This window comes from Grammomys surdaster, unplaced genomic scaffold, assembly GCF_004785775.1.
Source record: "Grammomys surdaster isolate TR1022 unplaced genomic scaffold, NIH_TR_1.0 227, whole genome shotgun sequence".
Classification (NCBI taxonomy): Eukaryota; Metazoa; Chordata; class Mammalia; order Rodentia; family Muridae; genus Grammomys; species Grammomys surdaster.
Window position 1 is genome coordinate 4009625 of NW_021604672.1, and position 21871 is coordinate 4031495.

General features: G+C 39.5%; 1 protein-coding gene across 1 annotated transcript in view; it reads right to left on the minus strand.

The window, feature by feature from the left end:
- The window catches only part of Prkd3 (protein kinase D3), an 84727-nt gene extending 64369 nt beyond the window's left edge, over window positions 1-20358 (minus strand). The window contains exons 1-2 of the mRNA XM_028773443.1: window positions 20268-20358; window positions 12104-13019 (exon numbers count right to left, since the gene is read on the minus strand). Coding sequence (XP_028629276.1) covers window positions 12104-12391 — 288 coding nt within the window. The 5' untranslated portion in view covers window positions 12392-13019; window positions 20268-20358. The remainder of the gene's footprint in view (window positions 1-12103; window positions 13020-20267) is intronic.
- Window positions 20359-21871: the final 1513 nt, after the last annotated feature.

Below are 21871 nucleotides of genomic sequence, written 5' to 3' on the forward strand. Positions count from 1 at the left end.
TAATAGCACAGATAAAAAGAACAGAAATACAGGATTCTGAGCGACACACTGCATTATACACAACACACTCTAGGCTAACTTAAAAATGTTTATAGTAGGGCTGGAGAGATGGCTCAGTGGTTAAGAGCACTGACTGCGCTTCCAGAGGTCCTGAGTTCAAATCCCAGCAACCACATGGTGGCTCACAACCATCTGTAATGAGATCTGATGCCCTCTTCTGGTGTGTCTGAAGACAGCTACAGTGTATTCATATATAATAAATAAATAAATCTTTTAAAAAAAATGTTTATAGTATATCAACTAAAATTTAAAAAATTCAGACGTCTGTAAAATGCCAGATAATATTTCAGGCTTTCTATGGTATCCACTGTACTAAGCTCTGTTGCAGATCTTATGTAAGTGAATATAATGTGTGCTTCGATAGAACTACAGCGGTAGGTGGTGGGCCAGTGTGATGGTTAGATGGTAACTGTTAACTAGATAGAATCTAGATTCACCTGGGAAGGGAGTCGCAATAAGGGACTGTCTAGGTTAGCCTGCTGTGGGGGGTTATCTTGATTAAACTGAGGAGGGAAGCCCCAGAGCACCATGTGTGGAACCATTCCCTGGGCAGGGCATCCTGGATGGTGTAAGAGCGGAGAAAATGAGCCGGGCACTGCATGCAGCGTTAATTCACTGCTTTCGGCTCTTGACTGAGGATGTAATGTGACCAGATGCTGCAAATTCTTGCTGCCTTGACTTTCCTACAATGATGGACTGTCACCTGCATTGTGAGGCAGTAAACCTTCCTCCATAAGTCAAGATGTTTTATCAAAATAACAGGAAATGAAGCTAAGACAGCCAGATTTGGTCAAAGGATGTAGATGGCCGACCCTTGCACTAGGGCAAATGCTAAAAGGAACTTTGAGAGAATACCAAACCAAACCAAATATAACAACCACCACCACAACAGGGGAGGAGAGAAAATGGAACTAAAAGAAGGCAGACAAGGCCCCAAGAACAGAAGGAACGCATATAAAAAATATAGCAAAGTCTGTCATACAGATGCTTCTTGACTGGTAAGGCACATCCAAGCACACTTGTAATAGGCTGCAAACACTAAACTGAGAATGTATTTAATTCACCTAGCCCAGGAAACATAGTTTAAAAACTGAGTACACTGTAGGATATCAGTTGTTACCAGTACAGTCCTTAGGCTGGCTAGTAGGTGTTGGCACCTAGCCTTATGAAATTGTACTCTACATAAACTTTCAAAATTTGAAGTATAATTTCTACTGTATATATGCTGCTTTTGTTTTTATCATGAAGTGGAGAAGTCCTAAGTAAAATCTTTCTAAGTAGGGGAAATTTGTGTATTTAATGAATCTACATTGAAAACTGTATTAGACACAAGTGACCTTAACACTTCAGTAGTTGACTACATAAACTTGAAACATACAATCAACTATAAAGCCTACATAAAATTATAATGAAGATAGAGGTGTACATGTATGTCTGTACATATATATGCACACATAAATCATGTGAAAGACATCACAATGTAAACACTAATAAAAAGTTATTTTAATACCAAAACGCCAGAACAAGATATAATTATTACAAATAAAGATATATTGAAAATTGGGTACATATACCAAAAGCTTAAAAAAATCTAAACTGTGAGTTAGATTCGGTAGTGAATACTTGCACCTCTTTCAGAGTTTGGTTGCCAGAACCTATGCCAGGTACCTTTCAACTACTCCAGCTCCAGCAAATCCACTGCCCTCTTCTGCTCTGATGGTACCTACACATACACTGTGGCATACACTCATACAGATGGGTACACACACGTAAAAATCAATCAATCAATAAATAAAACATCAGAGATGCATGTACAAAAGTAATTTTTATTACATTTCTTTCATATGATACAGTTTGATCATGGTTTTCCCCTCCCAGATGCTCCCCATCTTCCTTCCCACCCAGAGGCTCATACTTGCATACTTGGTCCCAGCTGCAACTGTAGGGAAGGATTTGGAAGTGTGGTCTTATTGAAGAAGGTGCATCACAGGGTGGCTTCGATTCTCTTCCCTGCCATCCCCACTGTACTCCCTGCTCCTTCCTGTTTGTGGATCTGAATATGAACTCTCAGCTGCTGATCCAGGGCCATAGTGGCCATGCTCCTGCCACAGAGGTGATGGATTCCTAACCCCCCGGAACTGCAAGACCCAAATACACCCCTCCTCCTGTAAGCTACCTTCATTTTGATATTTCAATAAGAACTAAGACAATATGTAACATTTACAATTATGTATTATAAAATAAACATCAGAGAGTTATACAAATTGAAATTATTCATGCTCTTTCTTTCTTTTTTTCTGTGTGTGTTTGTGTGCACGCACATACACACAAACATGCTTGGCCATGTGTGGAGGCCAGAGGCTGACATTAAGCCTTCTTCTTCAATCATTTCTCCACTTATTTTTTGAGACAGAGTCTCTACATGAATATGGAACATGCCACTTTAGTTGGCTAACTGGCCAGTGAGTCCCTTGGGACCCATCTGTTTCCACCCATCCTGCACTGGTGCCGCATGCCACAATACAGAAAAATCAATTAAATAAAGGCTACTTCACTGAAAACAAAATTGGTAAACTATAAAAAATTAACAAGAACCAGCCCTGATCAATATCAGAAATGAGTGGTTCACTACAGACTTACAGAGGCATTAACAAAATACAGTGTGTAACTTTTATTAACTTTGAAAACTGAAATTAATTTGTTTTTATATATGAGGTACTAAATGTACCCATTGTTTTCTACTGATGCAATGCGCACCATGACGAAAAGCAACCTGGGAAAGAAAGGGTTTGTTTCACTGTAAAGCTTACAGTCAGTCCATCATGGAGAGAGGTCAGGTAGGATGGAGGCAGAAGCTGAAGCTGAGAGCATGGAGGAACATTGCTTACTGGCTTGCTCATTTTCTTATACAACCCAGAAATGCGCCCAAGGGCAGCACTGCCCACAGTGGACCAGACCCAATCTGATGGAGGTAATTTTTTCAACTGAGGTTCCTCTTCACATGTAAGTCTAGCTTGTGACAAGTTCATAAAAAACTAACCCAGACACCAAACTTCACCAAAGAAATATTAATCTGAATAGTTTATGTCTATTAGATAAAAAAAACTGAGTTAAAAACAGCACAAAGGAAATCCTTGGTCTAGAATGGTTTCAGTGGTCAAGTTCATTAACGCTAATAATAATTATTAGTAAAATAGGAGTACTTTTCAGCTTGAAAAGCCAACATTAGCCTGAGGAAGGAACAGCACCTCAATGGTAAAGTATACACATATCAGTATCTAAGACCCTGTTTAATCCCTAGCACCCTTCTTCAAACCTCATTCGGCTGACACCCAAATCAAGGATATAAAAAAGTAAAACTATAGGTTAGTATCTCTCATGAACAAAGGCAGAAAAGGTTAAGAAAAATATTAATAAATCAAATTAGAAAAACTGTGAAAAAGATAATGTGTGGTGACTAGGTGGTTTGCTCCAGGAATGTAAGGCTATTTAATATTCAAAGATTCAGCTAAGAAAATGTGCCATGTTAACAGACTAAGAGAAAAACACATAGCTGCCGGGGAGGGGGGTTACTAAAGACATTCCTTAGAAAAAGTCTCCACTACCTGGAAGAGGCAGAGACTCCTTAACCTGATGAAGGACACCTTCAAAAATGTGCACCATCCTGATTGGTCAAAGACTGAAAGATTTTCCTTTTACAAATGGAAATAGATGCACATATATATATTTCTATTCAAAATTATGCTGGAAATTTTTTCTGCCAAAGCAAATAAATATAAAAGCAAAAGCAAGAAAAAGAATGAAATACTACTTGGAAAAAAGCAAGCAAGATTCCCTAAAGGCAAAATAATCTATACAGAAAACTCTAAAGAATCTTCAAAACAAAGTTAAGTGTGTTTAGGAAAGTTAAGGACATATAATAAAAGCCTGTATTTCTATGTAACACATGAAAAATTATAAATAAAGAAAAAGCTATACTAATAATAAAACATAAAACTCTGACTGAAAATAATATCTGCAAGTTTCAGAAAGTCCTTTCTATAGTGTAGAAACCGGAAATTTAAAATTTAAAATTTAAAAATTTATATGGAAATGTAAAGGACCAGATGGGCAAACAAGTCTTGAAAAAAGGACAAAGTTGAGGACTTCAGCATTTGACTTCTTAGGGTTTTTATTTGTTTTATTTGTAAACTAAAGAATTCAAGACAGTATGAAACTGGTATAGAGACAAAGTATTCAATATTTAAGAATGCCCAAAATCTGTATAGTCAACTAATTTACAACAAAGGGTACTGAGTAATTCACTGTAGAGAGGTTAGAACTTCTAATACAGTCCTAGAAAAATGTACATGTAACACACAAACAGATGAACTCTGACCCTAATGTCACACCATATACAGAGTTAACTTAAAAGTCAGACTCCCCATGTTAGCATTCCCACCCCAACAGCCACAACATCACCTCAGAAACAGGATCTTTGTAAATAACCATGTTAGGATGAGGTTATCAGTGTGAACTCTGAGGCAGCATGACTGTGTCCCTCCAACACACATGAAACTAGAGAACACTTTACAGGAACTGAAATAAGGCAAATGCAGAGCTGAATATCAACGGTCTTCTTGCTTACATATACAATCTGAAACATTAGAACTCAGAGGCGAAGAACAGGCTACCAGAGGCTAGAGGAGGAGAGGAGAAAGATGACAATCAACAAGTACAAAGCCTCAGTTAGACAGGAAAATAAGTTTAAATTCTTTTGCAACTGAGATCTACTGAACAATGTGCTAAGTGTGTGTGAACATATTTAACAGCAGTACTTTGTATTTCAAAACTGCTGAGTAAATTTCAAATGTTAACAGCAGAAGAAAATGTTAAGGTAAAAGATATGTTATAAGCTTGTTTTAATTATCTGCTGATTAAAATTCAAATCACTTTGTATCAAGGATGTATGAAGAAATTTTACACTCAGTAATAAGATGAACAATATACACTAGTTTGCTTCCTGTTGCTGTGATAAAACACTGAGAAAAAACATTCTGGGGAAGAAAGGTATTATTAGGTTAACAGATCACAACCATCGTCTACTAGTGTGAGAAGTCCGGATGGAACCATGGAGGAAAGCTGCTATTGCTTCCCCATGGCTCACTCAGCTTCTTTCTTATACAACCCAGGACCACTTGTCCAAAGCAGGCTGGGCCCTGCTATATCAATTACTAATCAATGCCTCAAAGATCTGCCAGTGGGCCAATGTGAAGAAGACAACTCCTCAACTGAGGTTTCCCTCTTCCCAGGTAACTCTAGCTTGGGTGAGCTGACAAAAAAAACTAATCAGCAGACAGTCTGTATAAACTTCATGTAAGAAAACTTAAATTTCAAATATATTCACCAGGAGAAAACAAATTAAAATCAGAAGAAGGAGGCATTACTATACAGCAACCTGACAGGCTAAATTAAAAAGGCAGCTGATATCAAGTGCAAGCAAGGATATGGAGCTTGTCGGGAGAGAAAGTGTACAGCTATATTTGTATAGCAGTCTGGCAAGGTATCACAAACACAGACCTACTAAATCACCCCGTCATTATACTTCTAAGTAGACATACAAAAGCTAACATACATTTACAGCTTGTAATTGAGATTGTATGAGAAGGCTGACAACTTGACTCATAACCACCCAAACTGCAAACAATTCTAGTGTACATCAATGAACAAAGAAATTAAGGCACAGCTAATATAACAGACTAATTCAGCAATGTAAAGAACTGTAGAAATACAATATATATTAATTTCCAGAACACTTCTATATGATACAATAAAATACAATAATATTAAGTTCCAAAACACTACATAGAAGAAGATCTCATTTATCTATAAGAACACCCAGAAAGGTTTAAGTTGTAGTCAAAGAATGTAGAGTAGTTGTTGGTTGAGGCTGGAAGTGGGGGAAGAGACTACAGATGTACAAGAATATGTCTAGGGTGACAGGGATGACTTATTATCTTGAATTAGAGGAATTATATAGCTGTATGCAACTGTTGAAAATGATCAATCTCGTGAACTTAAATTGATGGAATTTATTACACATATATTTTACCTCAAATCTGTCTTTTAAAAAATAGTATTCAGGGGACTGAAAAGATGGCTCTATGGTCAGAAGCACTTGTTGCTCCTCCAAGAGAACCCAAGTCCAGTTTCTAGCATACACATTGGGCTGCTCAAATGTACAGGCAATTCCAGTTCTGGGGGCTCTATGCCCTCTTCCCAAGCACACTGCAGGCACATGGTGCACATACATACACTGAGGCACACATATACACACATAGAATAAGCAAATGAACAAGTCTTCAGAAAGAATATTTTGTAAGATAGCTCAAAAGAAAATATAAATAATATATATTGCATGAGTGTATGTGTATCCCATATTTCTGACTAAAGATGCTAGAAAATAAGGGAATAAAAAAAATCACCATTTTAAAAACATTCAGTTGTTTTTTAATTTGTGCTGGATGTACACATATATGACAGCAGTCTGTACTCTTGTATGATTTTTTATATTAATACATCAATACAACTTCCCACTAAAGAAATCTTATTCTTTTTTGATAGCTTTTACATTTCAAATAGCCTCATTTTACCCTGTAATCACTAGTGTGTAAAAATCTTACAACTTTTCAAAGTAATCTTTTATCTAAGATCAATTTTAATCTTCTATTCCAAGGTTAATTATTCCTAATATATCCCCAACTGGGAAAGCAAAAATGGAGAGATGGGATCTATATTTTATAAGTACTATGTTAAATATCTATTTTCAAAATCTTAAATATGTCCAAAATGAAAAAATAATTCAGAAAGTTCTTTCCTAATTTAAAACAGGGCAGTAGCCTTGTGGGTTTATTTCACTAATAAAGGTCTCTTCTCAGGTTCTCCAAACTAAAAGACCTTTTCAAGCTTTTCTATCCTTGCTAGTTTTACTAACAAGAGAACTACAGAGGTGTGAAGTTTTTCTGGAAGAAACTACTCTCCACAGTCAGGCAGAGCACAACAGTCCCAGTGTACATCCCTGCAAAACCTTGAAGTGCAAGAATACTTCAGTCCTTTTAGAAGTTTCTAGAACACAGGTACCTTATAAGAGTTTGATGAAAGTAAGTGATATCATCCCCTTACCAAAAATTACTTTCTTTCTGGATTTTCTATCTTAGGTACCAACACCATCACTCTTCCAGCTCCTCAAGTTGGCTGTCACTCTGTACCTTCCTTATAATAACAGAATCTCAAGTTTCACTCAATGTACTTTTCCTGTAACCCACAACTTCATCTTTAACTCATCTTAAAAATACCTTTAAAGTTTTTAATATTTATTTTATTTGTGCATACGCATGTGTATGTTTGCAAGTTCGAAGATAACTTCCGGGAGTCAATTTTGACTCCACCATATACAGGTTCAAGGGAACAAATTCAGGTCATTGAGCAACAAAGACCTTTACCTACTAAGCCATTTTATCAGTTCCCGATAAGCTCCTCAAGGCAGAAGTGATCAACTCACTTTGCTACACAAACACCTTAGTTAAATCTCTACTCTTGGAAGGATCCAGTATGAAAGCTTCTGTTGCCTAGAAAGGTAACAGGGTGCAGAGAGGAGTATAGAAGGCTTTGAGTTAAGACAGACCTAAGTTTGATCTTTCATTTTCAGTAAATTACTCTTTTCTGAAATTTCAATTTCCTCTTTTATTAAATGAAGATCACTTATACCCTTGTAACTCAGTATATCTATGAGTCTGTGGTGGTTTGAATGAGAATGGCTTCCATAGGCTCATGTTTGAATGCTTGGTCCCAAGTTGGTGGAACTGTTTGGGAAGAATTAGGAAGTGTGGCCTTGTTGTAAGAGGTGTGTCATTCCTTAATACATGCATGTAATCAAAATGGTATAAAAGCATAAAGGAAGAGGGGGTGTAGGACAGGGGTTCTAGGGAGGGGAAACGGGGAAAGGGGATGACATCTGTAAATAGATAAAATAAATATCCAATAAAAAAAAACTTAAAAAAAAAAAGGTGTGTGTCATTGGGGGTGAACTTTGAGGTTTCAAAAACCATGCCATTCCCAACGAGCCCTCTTTGCCTCATGGTTGTGGATCCTGATCTGAGGTCTCAGCTGATGCCCCAGTATCATGTGCTTGTCTGCCTGGTACCATGTCCCTGCCATGATGGTCATAGGATCTAACCCTCAGAATTATGAGCCACAGATTAAATGCTTTATTTTATTAGTTGTTTTGGTCATAGTGTCATAGCACAGAAAGAGAAAAGTAATTAAGATAGGATCTACAACAAAGGACCATTAACATTACCATAATAGAAATGTATACCCACACAAACCTACTAAATCAAAACAATACTCCTTAGAATTCTCAGATGAATCTCATGCACATTAAAGTCTCAGATTACTGCAGTCTACTGTGTGGATTAAATGTATCTAAATCTCTTGACACCAAGTAGGCACTTACTAAATGTTAGCACTTACATTTCTTTTATTGAGGTTTATTTTATTTTTAATCATGTGTCTGTGTTGTATATGCTACATATGTGGGGGTGCTCATGGAAGCCAGAGATATCAGATTTCCCAGAGCTGGAGTTACAGGTAGTTCTGATCTACCTGATATGGATGCTGGGAATCAAACTTAGGTCCTTTGGAAGAATAGTAAACTGTTGTAACTGTTAAGACATTTTTCTAGCCCCAACACTACCAAGTTCCTTTCCCCTGTCTTTGCTAATCCCAATCCTTCTGTCTAGAATACTATTCTCACCTCCTCATTCTTTGTTGCCAGATTTCCACGTTTAATATTATTTTCTGTATGGCTTCAGCCTTCTACATTCTTCACCAGCCTACAAAGTACACTTTTTACTTCAACATCTCATGCTACTTCTCAAATCTGATACCAGTGAACGCGGTTCCCTCACTAGAATGTAAGCTTTTAAGGGCAAGGACAATGTCTAGTCCATCTAATCCCTAAAATATAACTACTGGTCTATTTTTAGAAGGTTCTACATAAGAGAGTTTATCAAGAATAGAAACTAAAAGAACAAATATGTCCATTAGATCAAATCACCCAAATAATTATAAATGAAACAATCAAGTGCCAGTGACTTTTCTAGAATTTTACATGTCAGCTATTATGGAACCATGTACTTCAGTTTGTTATAAAGGCTTCGACACACAGGAGGATAATTAGCTTCAAGGGAACTGCATTCTATGGTTACTGACTGTATAGTCTCTTTACTGGAAGGCATTTCATCAATGAACAATGATTGATCATGGAAAATCAAAGCAGCTGTCTAGAACACAACAGTTAGAAATGGAAGCTCTGAATTCTTATTATCACAGGCTTAGAAAGTAACATGTTTTCTGTGCTTCTATTTGATAACTTCCTTTTTGATAACTGTGGTGACCGATACATAGTGAAGCTGTGAAAAATTAATAGAATATGTATAAAGAGGCTTGAACAGAAACTGACAAACCAACAAATGGCAGTTATAATTATTACTAATGAAGGCAATCATTATTTTAAAAATCTAAAGCATTTCTTTATAGAGGAATTATCATCATTACTAACTTGAAGGAATCTGGTACATAAATTATAAATATTAAATAATATCTTTCTTTAGAGGTTCAAAATTATCACTTAAGTATCACTCAACTAATTATTTCAGAACTTGAAACTGTATGTACACAAGCAACTAAATGGATGGCCAGAAAGCAGGATCTCTAAGACAAGAGAGAAGGCAAGAAATGTTGACAGCTTTTTCAAATCTCAAATGAGTTAAGGATCCATCAATGTATTTATAAAATCCATGAATCAAAGCTGGTGCTTTTAGATTTCTTTCCAACCACTCAAGCTCCTCTCTCTTCCATTTGTCTCCTACAGAGAAGACCCAAACCTCACAGCTATTAGAGACTGGAAACCACCCAATTCAGTGATTTGACAGATCTGGAAACTTATTCAAACAAGTAAAATCTCTTGTCCAATGTCATCCTGTAAATAATAGATCCAATTCTATAACAATCCTATAGAAAATCAGTATGTATCTGTATAAATGTGTGAAGTAAATAAATTCATCCAAGTAAGTAAATGGATGTACATACATTGATCAGAAATAAAACAAGCTAATTAGCTCATGTAGCCATTATACAATGTATCCATATTTTAATATGCTATACATAAATATATGAACACATATTTTATCAATTAAAAACAAAAGTTGACAATCTAAATGATTAAAGATGAGTAACACATTTCACTGAACACAGATTATAAATTCTTATGCTCTCAAAAGATGTTATCCTTAAGTTTAAAAAGTTTAGAAAGTGTAAAATGTTTAAAAAATTATAAAATAGCTACAAAAGTATTTGTAAAAAGCTTATGTGGTATATAATGAGAGGAAAATAAACCTGAAGACATTGAAAGGTAGTTCTGGGTAAGGAGGTCTGTGTCTGTTGTTCTGGATAATGAGGACTGAGGCAGGAGGAGAACCCCAGAGTCCAAAGACCAGCCTGGGCAATAACAGTAATACTACATCTCAAAATTAAATGTTATAGTAAGTAAAGACACACAAAAACAAGTCAACAATGCTGAGGATCTAAAGTCACTCTTACTGTAGGGCATATTTATACCAGCAAGTCACTGTTAAACACAAGCTCATAAACCATCATCACAATCTATAATGTTTTTGGATTACTAACTACTTTTAAATTAGAAGCTAATAACAAACCATACAAAACATAGGAAATAAAAGATGAAGAGCTGAAATTCAATGTTATTATTCTCATTGAGACTGTGTATGTCTCTGTGTGTACACATTTGTGCATGTATTTCTCTGTGTGTTTCTGCAGGTCAGCGGTTGGCTTCATGTCTCTCCCTCATTCGTTCCTTACCTTATTGCTTCAGATGGGGGTCTCTCATTTAACCTGGAACTCACTGACTTTACTATCATGCCTGGCCTATCTCCCTTCACCTCCCTAGTGCTGGGACTAAGGTACAATACTGCTGAGCCTAGCTTTTTATGTGGGTGCTACAGGGATTTGAACTCAGAGCTTCATGCTTGTGACACAAGCACTGTATAAATTGTGCCACTTACACAGTCCCCAAGAGAAAAGTTTTGCCAAAATGTTAGTTTGAAACAAGTGGTTTTCCATTAAGAATAAAATAAGGCCAATTAATATAACCCATATAAATAATTCATAAGTAGAAATCATTCTAGCTTATCCATGAGCCAAGATTCATTAAAAAATAGCACAGGACAGAGTGGGTTGGTACCCAGGGGGGCCTCCCATTTCTCAGAGGAAAAAGAGAAGAGGGACAGAGGGAGGGGCTGTGTGAGAGGGAGCTGTGATTGGGATCTAAAATGAATGAATGAATAAACAAATGAATGAGTAAATAGATAAATGAATGGGAAAAATGGCACAGGATAGGACAAGAGGTGCTTATACAACAACCAGCTACCTTGAACAACCTGTTATATATTCCAAAGTGATTTACCTGTTTAAGAGGAAGAGAGTGTGCTTCTATTAACAAATGGTAATTTAGGTAGATTCTGAACTTCCTCTGTGAGAAATTATCAGCATCCAAAGCGAAGGCAAGAGTATAAATGAGGGCAAACGAGAGACAGGTGGAAAGCCCAAGCTTCAGGTGGACACTGGATTCAGCAGCTATGGTGGCCCACCTTTCCAGTAAGTTACCTCAATGTCTTATGCCTACTACCTCCTGACCCTTTCTCTGACATTAAATGAAATGTCAGATAACCCCTGGACTATAAGATGACAGTATTTTGGGTAAGTGATATTTTAAAATTAGGATGTAGGTTCCCTTTAGATACTGAAATTGCAGACTTTTTAGCTCCCAATCTATTAAATACTGCCCAAAATGCTTATAATCAGGACATAAATTACTGATGAATCCAAATGTGTTCTTTCATTGTTTCATGCATAAATTATAGAGATGTGTGAGAAACAATATTAATTAGGAAAACATTACTGATATAAACAGCTTGCACAGTACCTTCTGATAAACAATGGAGCACACGAGGTCTTTGACAGCAGAGAGAGACAGTTCCTGGGCTTCGATGGTAACGCTCTCTCGCGTGAGACCAATCTGAAGTAGAAATGAAACGGTATGCACCGAGCCTCTAGAATTTGTGAGTGATGGGGCACTGAAGCTGCCATTAGAGAGCCGAGCTGAGAGTCCTGTCTTGGGACTTGAACACGGAGAAGGAGCTGGAAGCACAGCAGAAACAGTTGCAGGGATCACAGATTTCTGGGCTGATGGAGGAGAATTATTTGCAGACATCTGCCTTTCTTTAGTCTATAAAAATAGTTGTCAATGCTTTTTAAATGGTTCTGAAGAAGTTTTCAAAATAGCAATAAAATAATGGCTACACTTTTGGATTTAAATAAAAGCTGCTTTACTTCCTCGGCTGAGCCACTCATGCCGTTGATGGCAAATTCTGTTGCTCCAAGTTGAATGCACAAAATGTCCTACCGCTCTCAATGTCAGTCCCATCAAGAATCTTGTCTTTAGGACCACACCCAGATCTGTAATCCACTTCACATCACCATTATCATCGAAGGAACAGAGTTGATACTGATTATTTATGCAACATCTTCATTTCTTTTAAATCTGTTTTTGTCTTTTGCTTTTCATTTCAGAAAATACAAACAGAACAGTCGATCTGTTTTAAGATATGAAATCTTCCTGATTAAAAGTAGTTTCAGGTAATCTATTCCTTCAGGGATTGACGGGACACCACAAATGGTCACACCTTAATTCACCCTCTCATATGTACTCATTTCCATCTTGGGATTGAACTTCCCTATGATGAAGTAAAAATAAAAAGCTTGCAAAAATAGTACAAACATATTTCTTTGGATGAATGGATCCAGAGAGAAAAGCTGGTGCCTTCTGAAATGCTGTCAACCTAGAAGAAAAGGTTAAAAGGTTTTACAATGTTTTCTATTCATTTGATATCAGTTTAAAATGTAAGAATCCCTATAATTTTTAGTGATAATTTTGGGTGATATTTTTACAATTCATGGATACAACCTAATGGGTAGTTATTTTAACTTTAGTTATCACAATTATTTTTTACTGTAGTTATAATTTCAGAGAGAGATTCCTACTTAAGGTAATACCCCTGTCCCTCACCACTAACTCATGAACCCTGACTGGGGAGTAGGGGCAGGTTAAATAGTATATTCTTTTTTTGGAGATAGGATTAGACTATGTTGTCTAGACTAATCTTGAACTCCTGGTTCTCGAGATCCTTTTGTCTCAGCATCTCAAGTACTTGAAACTAAGATATATACCACTGCACCCAGCTGTAAATTATACTATTTTAAATTTATGAAGAACAAACACTGTTATTCCACAACTACACAACTCAATTATAATAAGAAACTGAGAAAGACAGAAAAGACAAAACAGGAGAAGACAAACATCACAGACATAAAATATGACCCAAGCCATAATTTAAAATACACAATAATTTCCCACTACAGGAAAGGTTAAGTAGTCTTTTATGTTTTTTTTTTTTTCTTCCTTTTTGATTTTTGAGACAGGGTTTCTCTGTGTAGCCTTGGCTGTCCTGGAATTCACTCTGTAGACCAGGCTGGCCTCAAACTCAGAAATCTGCCTGCCCCTGCCTCTCAAGTGCTGGGATTAAAGGCGTGCACCACCACCGCCCGGCTTATGTTTTTATACATTGAGTCTAATGAAAATACAGCTCAGTAGCAAGTACAAGGCCCGCTGTTTTCCCCAGTACTCCCATCCCTCCAAAAGAGTCTATTTCTGCCAAAATACAAGTCCTGGACTGCTTTGTTCACAAATGTCTTCCAGAAGCCTAGAGAAACAAATGGGGATGCACTGGAGTCAGCAAGGAACTGTGCTGTGAGTGCTGACAGACTATGAAACACAGGAGAGAGCGAACTCATCATCATGAAGGGATTTCTAACACTGGGGAAAGGACATCACTAAACTATGCATCGCAGGTTTTAGGAAAACATAGTTCAGAAAATTTTAAAAAAGAAAGAGAAAAAGGCATACTAACCCTTCATGGCTGAATGAAATGGCTCACAAGAGATGAATCCTTCTAAATTCTTTGTAGCCATAAATAATTGCAATGATGAAAACCCAAAGCATCCAAAGTGTGTGCAGAGTGGAAATGAGTACATGGTGTTAGATTCAAATAAATGATATGTATGAAATGAAGAACAAAATCATACAGAAACAGGAATACAAATGAGAAAATTCAGAATAAAATGAGCCTGAAATAACTTTTAAAGATACGAGCACTGATAGTAACATTTGGGCAAATGGCTATAATTCAACCTCCTATTTTATAGCATTTGATGGTAATATTTCACTAATGTGCCTCATGATACCTTTTGTGATCAATAGGGAAATATCATTTTTGCAGCTGAGAAGACCAAAGTGCAAAGTGCAAAAGCAATGTGCCTAGTAACACTGGCTATGAACAGAGTGGGGATTAGAACCCAAGTCTCAGGCTTTCTTACCAGTACTGTTTTCACAGTAACTACTGTTTCTTAAAGATAACAAGGAACTGGGAATCACTGTTTAGAGAGGAGGGGAAGGGATTATACAGAAAGAATTGCTCAACTTGCACCTCACTTATCTTCTAACTCAGAGAACTGAAACTTGAACTTTGTGACTACGAGAGAATTAAATGACTTTATTTTTTAATGTCTTTTCTTTTGAATCTCACGATATAGCCCAGGCCAGCCTCAAACTCACCATGTAGCCACGGATAGTCTCAAATTTACAATCTTTCTATCCTTCACCTCTTCAATGCTGAGCTTCTAAAACTTTGTGTGAGTACAAGTCTCTGGGCCAAGATGCAGCTTATTCCATACAGCAGTGAGTAAGTTTAACCATGACTATTATGCAATAACCCTGCAGAAAGAGCTCAGGGTGAGAGAGATGCCCATGGCCTGGGATGGGGAGGGCTGCTTCAAGTGCTGAACACAGAAAAGCAGGTAAGCACAATTCAGAAACTACCAAAGAGACTTAAATATCTTTTGCCAGGAACTGGAAAGACAGCTCTGAGGTTAAGAGCACTAACTGTTATTCCAAAGGACCCAGGTTCAATTCCCAGCACCCACATGACAGCTCACAGCTGTCTGTAACAGATATTCCAGACTAGTTACTTTTGTAACAGACTCTCACACAGACATACATGCAGGCAAGTACAATGTAAATAAAATAAAAATAAAGAAATTGTTAAAAAAAAGTAAAGAAAATCCTTAGCCAGATCCAAAAGATACTGTTATTCAAATGATTTGTGAATAACTAGAGGATAGTATAATGTTCATATCAGCCTAATTTCAAACAGAACAAGAAATGCCAAGTACATCACACTTATAACATCATAAAGACTAGACTTCTCAAGTGGAAGAAGTACTGACCTTCACTGAACTCTATCTGATATCTGACAGACAGAGTCTAAACACCACATAGCAGCATCTCATTAATCTTCACAATCAGCCACTTTAGAGTTGAGAAAGGGAAAGTTCTGAGGTTCCTCACTCAAGGCTACTACAATCTCATGAAAACAGTATTAAAAGCATTCCTTCCACTGTCTTTGTAAACTCGCTGAGTTTGAGCTGGACATCAGTGTAGTAAGGAAATTGCTGTGTCAACTGACATGTGTGGAGTCCTTGGAGAAATGTTCACCACTCTCAGCTATGTATTTTCATGAGATGTGAAATGGTAAAGATGAAGACCATCTGCTTATGTAACCTTCAGGTTGAACAAAACTGAGCAAATGGAGTAAAATTAAGTGAAACTTAACAGAGATAAATTCTAAGTTAAATGTGCAACATTAGAATGGGGAGATGCTGATCCGGAAGCCATTCATGAGGTTGGGCTGTGTTTCTGAGGCTTCAGGTAAGTGCTGTGAATATAAAGGGCTAACTAAAAGAACCAAGACACTCCTAAACCCTCTGGACATTGAAAAGCAATGAGCATTACTCTGCACACACTTGTTAGTCTATATTACTATAGTCTATGCATTTGGTTACGCATATAACTGAGAGTGGGGAGAGGGAGAGGGAAAGGGAGAGGGAGAGGGAGAGGGAGAGGGAGAGGGAGAGGGAGAGGGAAAGGGAAAGGGAGAGGGAGAGGGAGAGGGAGAAGGAGAGGGAGAGGGAGACTATTTATTCTATAATCCACATATGTTTAGAGTTGCACATTTTTAGGTTTGGGAAGAAAACAATTGCAAACATTCCATGTAACCAGGATGATAATGGCCTGTGCTAATCATATACCAATCAGAATGAGCGGTCCTCAAATATCTGAGGTAGTATTAAGGGAGATCTGTTTTTAATTCAGCATTACTTCAGAGAAGTACAAAGAAAATGACAGCACCACTTGCAGGATTCCTGGGTTGTAAGGACTGACACCTGCCGGTGACAGACTAACAACAGCACCTGTATTACTGGAAGAACTCAGATCATTCAGAAGTTTTACAGCAATTAGACAAAAGTAACTTCCTACTAAATTTACGTGTTATACCACTTGATATTAATTAACAGAAACAATCTAATAACATACTTGATCAATTTACTAGAGACATGAATTCCTTATAAACTATATATAATTTTGTATAAAAGTAATTTTTTTTTAAAGTTCAGCATGAATACAAATATAAGAACCTGTCTTAACAACTCCCACCCACTCATCCCATCTGTCTCCTCTCTCCTGGTTTTGTTTATGAAATCCTGATTTGATCTGTAAGAAATCTAACAATACTAATTTATACAAACTTTGGTATGCTGTTTAATTTCTTTGTATTTATGCTTCAAATAGAAAATAGAGTTTATAAGTTAACAAATAGTACATCTTGTTGATTTATAAAGTGTGTATTAATTGAATATGTTGTTTTTCATAGTTATGAGTCGCTAAACCAGAACAGTATTGTCTAGTTGTCAAGAATTTATAACTTTAGTTGGCATATTTTTCAACCATTCTTTTAAATAGCTGTCACATATCTCATTCAAATGAGCTTAAAAATTCTGTCACCACTAAATGGAATCAAAAGGTATTTTGAGCTCAGTGTGCCCAACTGTTATAGAGTAAATAAAACAAAGACCTTAGAGGCTAGGTGACTGGGCTGTTATACTTCACGGTAATGTCACAAGCTGATCTACCTTTTCTCGCTCTGTCACTTCATCCAGCTCTACCAGCTGGAGTAGCATTCAATGCGTACTTATAGAACACTTGGTGATAGCTGGACGACTGAGAGACACTGAAGCTCCACAGCAGGAGCAGACAGAGACACGGCCACTGCTCTCTCTGGAACTCAGACATTAAACAAACACTTGCATACGTAGCTAGGTAATTACAAACTATGAGATACAACAGAGCATATGCCAGGTAGACTTAATTTCAGCTAGGTCTCAGGGAAGGTCTCTTTAAAGAAATGAGAAAACAAGAGGATTCCAGAGAACAATACACATATAATGCTATAAGAGAAGCTCTCATTATTTAGGGTAGCCAGCCTTCTATGTGCACTCAGCAAATGTTGACATGCTTTTCCTTTGTACTATCATGTTTACCCGACTCCCAGGAGTAAAGGATTGTCCAGGTTTAATTTCGATTTGTGTACAAAGAATGCTAATAAAGTGCAAGGGTTTATCTTGGCCCTCATGAAGATACGCACATATGTATGGTATGTATTGTTTTAGCATGTAAAAAAGCATGTGAGCTTCTTCAGTAACATAGCTGACCAGTACACTGAAGTCAATGTCCATGTTTTACCTCGAAAAAGGTCTGACTTTGCTTAATGCTTGTATACTGTGTAAAAACTCAGGTATTTTTGTAGATTAAAAAAAGATCTGCGGCAGTCTCTCCATTTGTTGCGTATTTCAGAAATATTCCCTCAGATTACTATAAGACTGTCTTTCTACGAGCACTCCACTGAATTGTTCCCTCCACAAGTCTGCTTTTCCAGGTAGCGGCAGTCAATCTCAGCCCTTCCACTGCCCTGGAGAACACAGAGAGGGCGCACCAGCCAGGGTCTCTGCGCAGGCACCGAGAAGTGTATCCAGATATTGGAACATCAGTCTGGCAGAGCAATACGAAGCGATGGATAAGCTTGATCGATCTTCGACCCTACACCAGTTTAGAAGAAATCTGATTGGCTAATTGCCAAAGAGCACTTCTCACGCACGGCCACTGTAAGATAACCACACAAGTGGAGAAAATGTCTCATCTACACTGAAATTAAACCTAAAACATCTCTTAAGTATCATACCCTATTTTTTCCTTTTAAAATGACTGCTCCAGAGAGGCAAGTTCCATTTGAATTACATAACCCAAGAGACCCAAAGAAGAGATGTATGTGATTATTAAATCCAATTATGTGCCTAATCAAATAATATGTAAGTAATCATACATCAAATCCTGAATGAGTTTCTTTAAAAACAAGCAATGAACTCCACTATGGTTAGTATTTTTTTTTTTTGCCAACTTCAGAATTTTGTTGAAAACTGTCTGTCCCTTCTGTGAAAAGTACACTTTGGTAACTCTCCTCCCCTCTATCTTTATGTATGAGGTGTTTTCAGCTCCTCTGACTTTTAAAGTTTAACTTGCTGTGGCTTTTGGTGTGTGTAGCAGTGTTTAGATGACAAACAACACACACACACACACACACAGAGACAGAGAGAGACAGAGAGAGAGAGAGACAGAGAGAGAAAGAGAGAGAGAAATGTCTATTTTAAATAGGTCACCTGATAAAATAGCTTATGAAATGTGCAAGATTAAAGGCTCATTGCTAAAAACTTCTTTAAGGAGCTGGTGGGGGGAGTACTAGAGAGAGCGAAGGGGAGGGGGATCAGAATGTATGAAACTGCCAAACACATTTAAGAAAAATTCTTTTAGTTTTAACACTTCTGAAATGTGAACTGCCTTGGCTTATCAAAGAGGCCTCCAAACTCATAGTCTCAGGCCCATGACATTTATAAAAGTATCCTACGAAGCAAAACCTATTGTGACGGTTCCTGTGAGACATTTTAAAAATAATACATTTACAAAAACTTGAAACAACTTTCTTGCTAAACTGCTGTTTTATCCCACTCCTGATTATACTCGGGAAGGGAAAGTGTTCCTACAGAGCAAATCTGGGAACTTCATGGAAGCCTTCTTGAAGCAAATCAGTAGGCTGGTCTACTCTCCTGGCATTACAACTTTAAACACGAGCTGAACAAAATCAAAGCTGCTAAGACTGCAACATCAGGTATAGAGTAAAAGTATTTTTTTAGTGTAACAACATTTTTCTAGAATACAGATGAAGGCATCTCAAACTTTTGTTTCATTTGTGCCTACAGGTTTTAAAGGCCCTGTCCTACAAAGTAGTACTTCGAGTTGTAACTTATCCTCTTTAATCAAAGATGACACCGATAGTCTTATTTCCCGTGGGGACGGGCGTGGTTGAAGGGACAGTTACGTCCATGCCATCAATCTGTGTACGGAAAAGTCTGCAGGTCGCCTGTAGCCCGATTTATATCTGTGCTTGCTGACAGCACGGCCTATACTTCTGATTTCCATGATGTGAGATAAAATACCCGACACGCAATCAAGTAATGTCGTGTATTATTATTACTGCTGCTGCTCGACACTCGCGGGTGTTTCACTTCAGGGCAAAGCTGCCCGGGGAACGAGAACGACTTGGAGCGAGGCTGCAACTGGGAAGCCTCAAGGCAGTCAGGAAACTGGGGTCACCATCCTCCAAACCCCGGATACTCGCCCCTTCCAGCCCCAGGACCAGGAAAAGTGCAGTAAAGAACCGGGAAGGCTCGCTGCACGGCGCCGTGGGCGGCAGGATTAGTTTGCCGGGCTCGGGAAGAGCGGTCCCCGAGGGCCGGGGCGCGGTGGGTCACCCGCAGCCGCGCGACTCCAACTTGGCCTCGGCGCGGACCGCGGAACTTGGCCGCGCCGGCGCCCCCGGGCCGCCCGCGGAGCACCGCCCCGACTTCCCGCCCAGCCGCGGCCGCCGCCCAGCCCCGCGCGGGTCCGAGTCCCGCCGCCGCCACCGCCGCGTGCGGTGGGGGAGGGGCCGCGCCACCTCAGCCCGACGGGTCGGGAGAACAAAGCGGCGGCGGCGCGAACTTTTTTCGGTGTCTGCTCCGCGCTCCCTCAAGCCACTACTTACAGAGGCGGGCTCGCCTGTGGTGGAGAAAGTCGGCGCGCGCCAGCGTCCGCGTCCCGGAGCAGGAGCCAGCGAGGCTTCACGCGCCTCGCACGAACCCGCCCGCCGCCCGCGCCCCTTCCTCCTGCCCTCCCTCCCGTCCCGTCTCGAGGCCGGAGGGCGGGGGGCCGGGGCGCGCGGGCGGGGGCGCGCGGCCCGCGCGGGGCCTGCCGGGAGCTGTAGTTCCCCGCCGCGCGCTGTGGTGGGTCTGCCTCTGAGGGGGCGCGCGGAGGCTCTGCACCCCGGTGAGGTCCCCGCCGGGCGCGGAGCGCGGGGTTGCGCGCGCCTCGAGGGACGCGGGTACTCGAACCTTACTTTGCTGTCCGCTAGGCTAGGCGGGCGACGGAGGTCGGTGACAAGAGGCGACCACCTGAACGCCGCGTCCAAAGTGGAGGACCCTCCTTTTCAAAGTTGTCCTTTCGGGGTTCCCGGTGACAGCTGTCACCCCGCACCCCGAGCTACACAGCCTCAGCCCTTCACCTGTGGCACAGTAAAACTTGGAGACGCTGCTTGCACGCGCCTGCGTTTCCTCTTGTGCATCTTTACGCTGGTGTGTTGCCCTCCCTACTGAAAGGGCAGTCGACAGTCGTGGAACCTCAGAGGGAAGAAGACCCTGTGTGTTAAATTATAAATTCTTGTTGAAAGAGAAACATCTGCGCAGTACAGTCATCGACACAAAAACTAGATAGTTCTTCCAAGACGACGTTTTATATCTTCAAAGTAAAATATATTGTCATAGAGAAGGTAAAGGCCACATGCCTGGATGCAGAAAGCGGGGCAGGGGAGGCAGCTTTTGAGAACTCAGGGAAAATAAACCTAAATGGACTGCCAATTTTGATACAGAATCTATAATATTAATGGATAGTCCTGAATTTGAAATAAGTGAGACCTCTCCTTTCCCCCAGGGATAGAAATGGAGACCGAACCCACTTGCTGAGACTCACAATGAGCTAAAGCGCTGACCACGCTACTAGCTACACCCCCATCTCCTAGGTAGTGAGGGTTTTGAAATGAAAATGTGTATAATCCTTTTCTACTGGGGAGGGTCAAGAGGTGGGAGGACAGTTCGGACATTTCTCTGGAATCGGAAGCTGCCAACATCCACTAACATTTAAGCCCACCTGATTACATCTTTGTACCTAGAGTCTTACTCATACATCACTCACACGAATGCAGGCAACCCTAGTTAAACAAAGAAGGCGTCAAAGGAAAGGGCCCAGGTCAGAAGAAGGGGCTCAGTTGAGTAGGGGATGAGTTGTGAATAAGATCAAAATGGTGACACACACACACACACACACACACACACACACAGAGAGAGAGAGAGAGAGAGAGAGAGAGAGAGAGAGAGAGAGAGAGAGGCTCTTTAAAGGCATTCTGCTATTCTCTTATTTTAAGATTAAAAGCAGATTCATTCCAGTGTACCTTCTTAAACGTTCCCTTGCCAAACTGCCCTCCCTCCCTTCCTTCCTTCCTTCCTCCCTCCCTCCTCCCTCCCTCCCTCCCTCCCTCCCTCCCTCCCTCCCTTCCTTCCTTCCTTCCTTTCTCCCTCCCTCCCTCCCTTCCTTCCT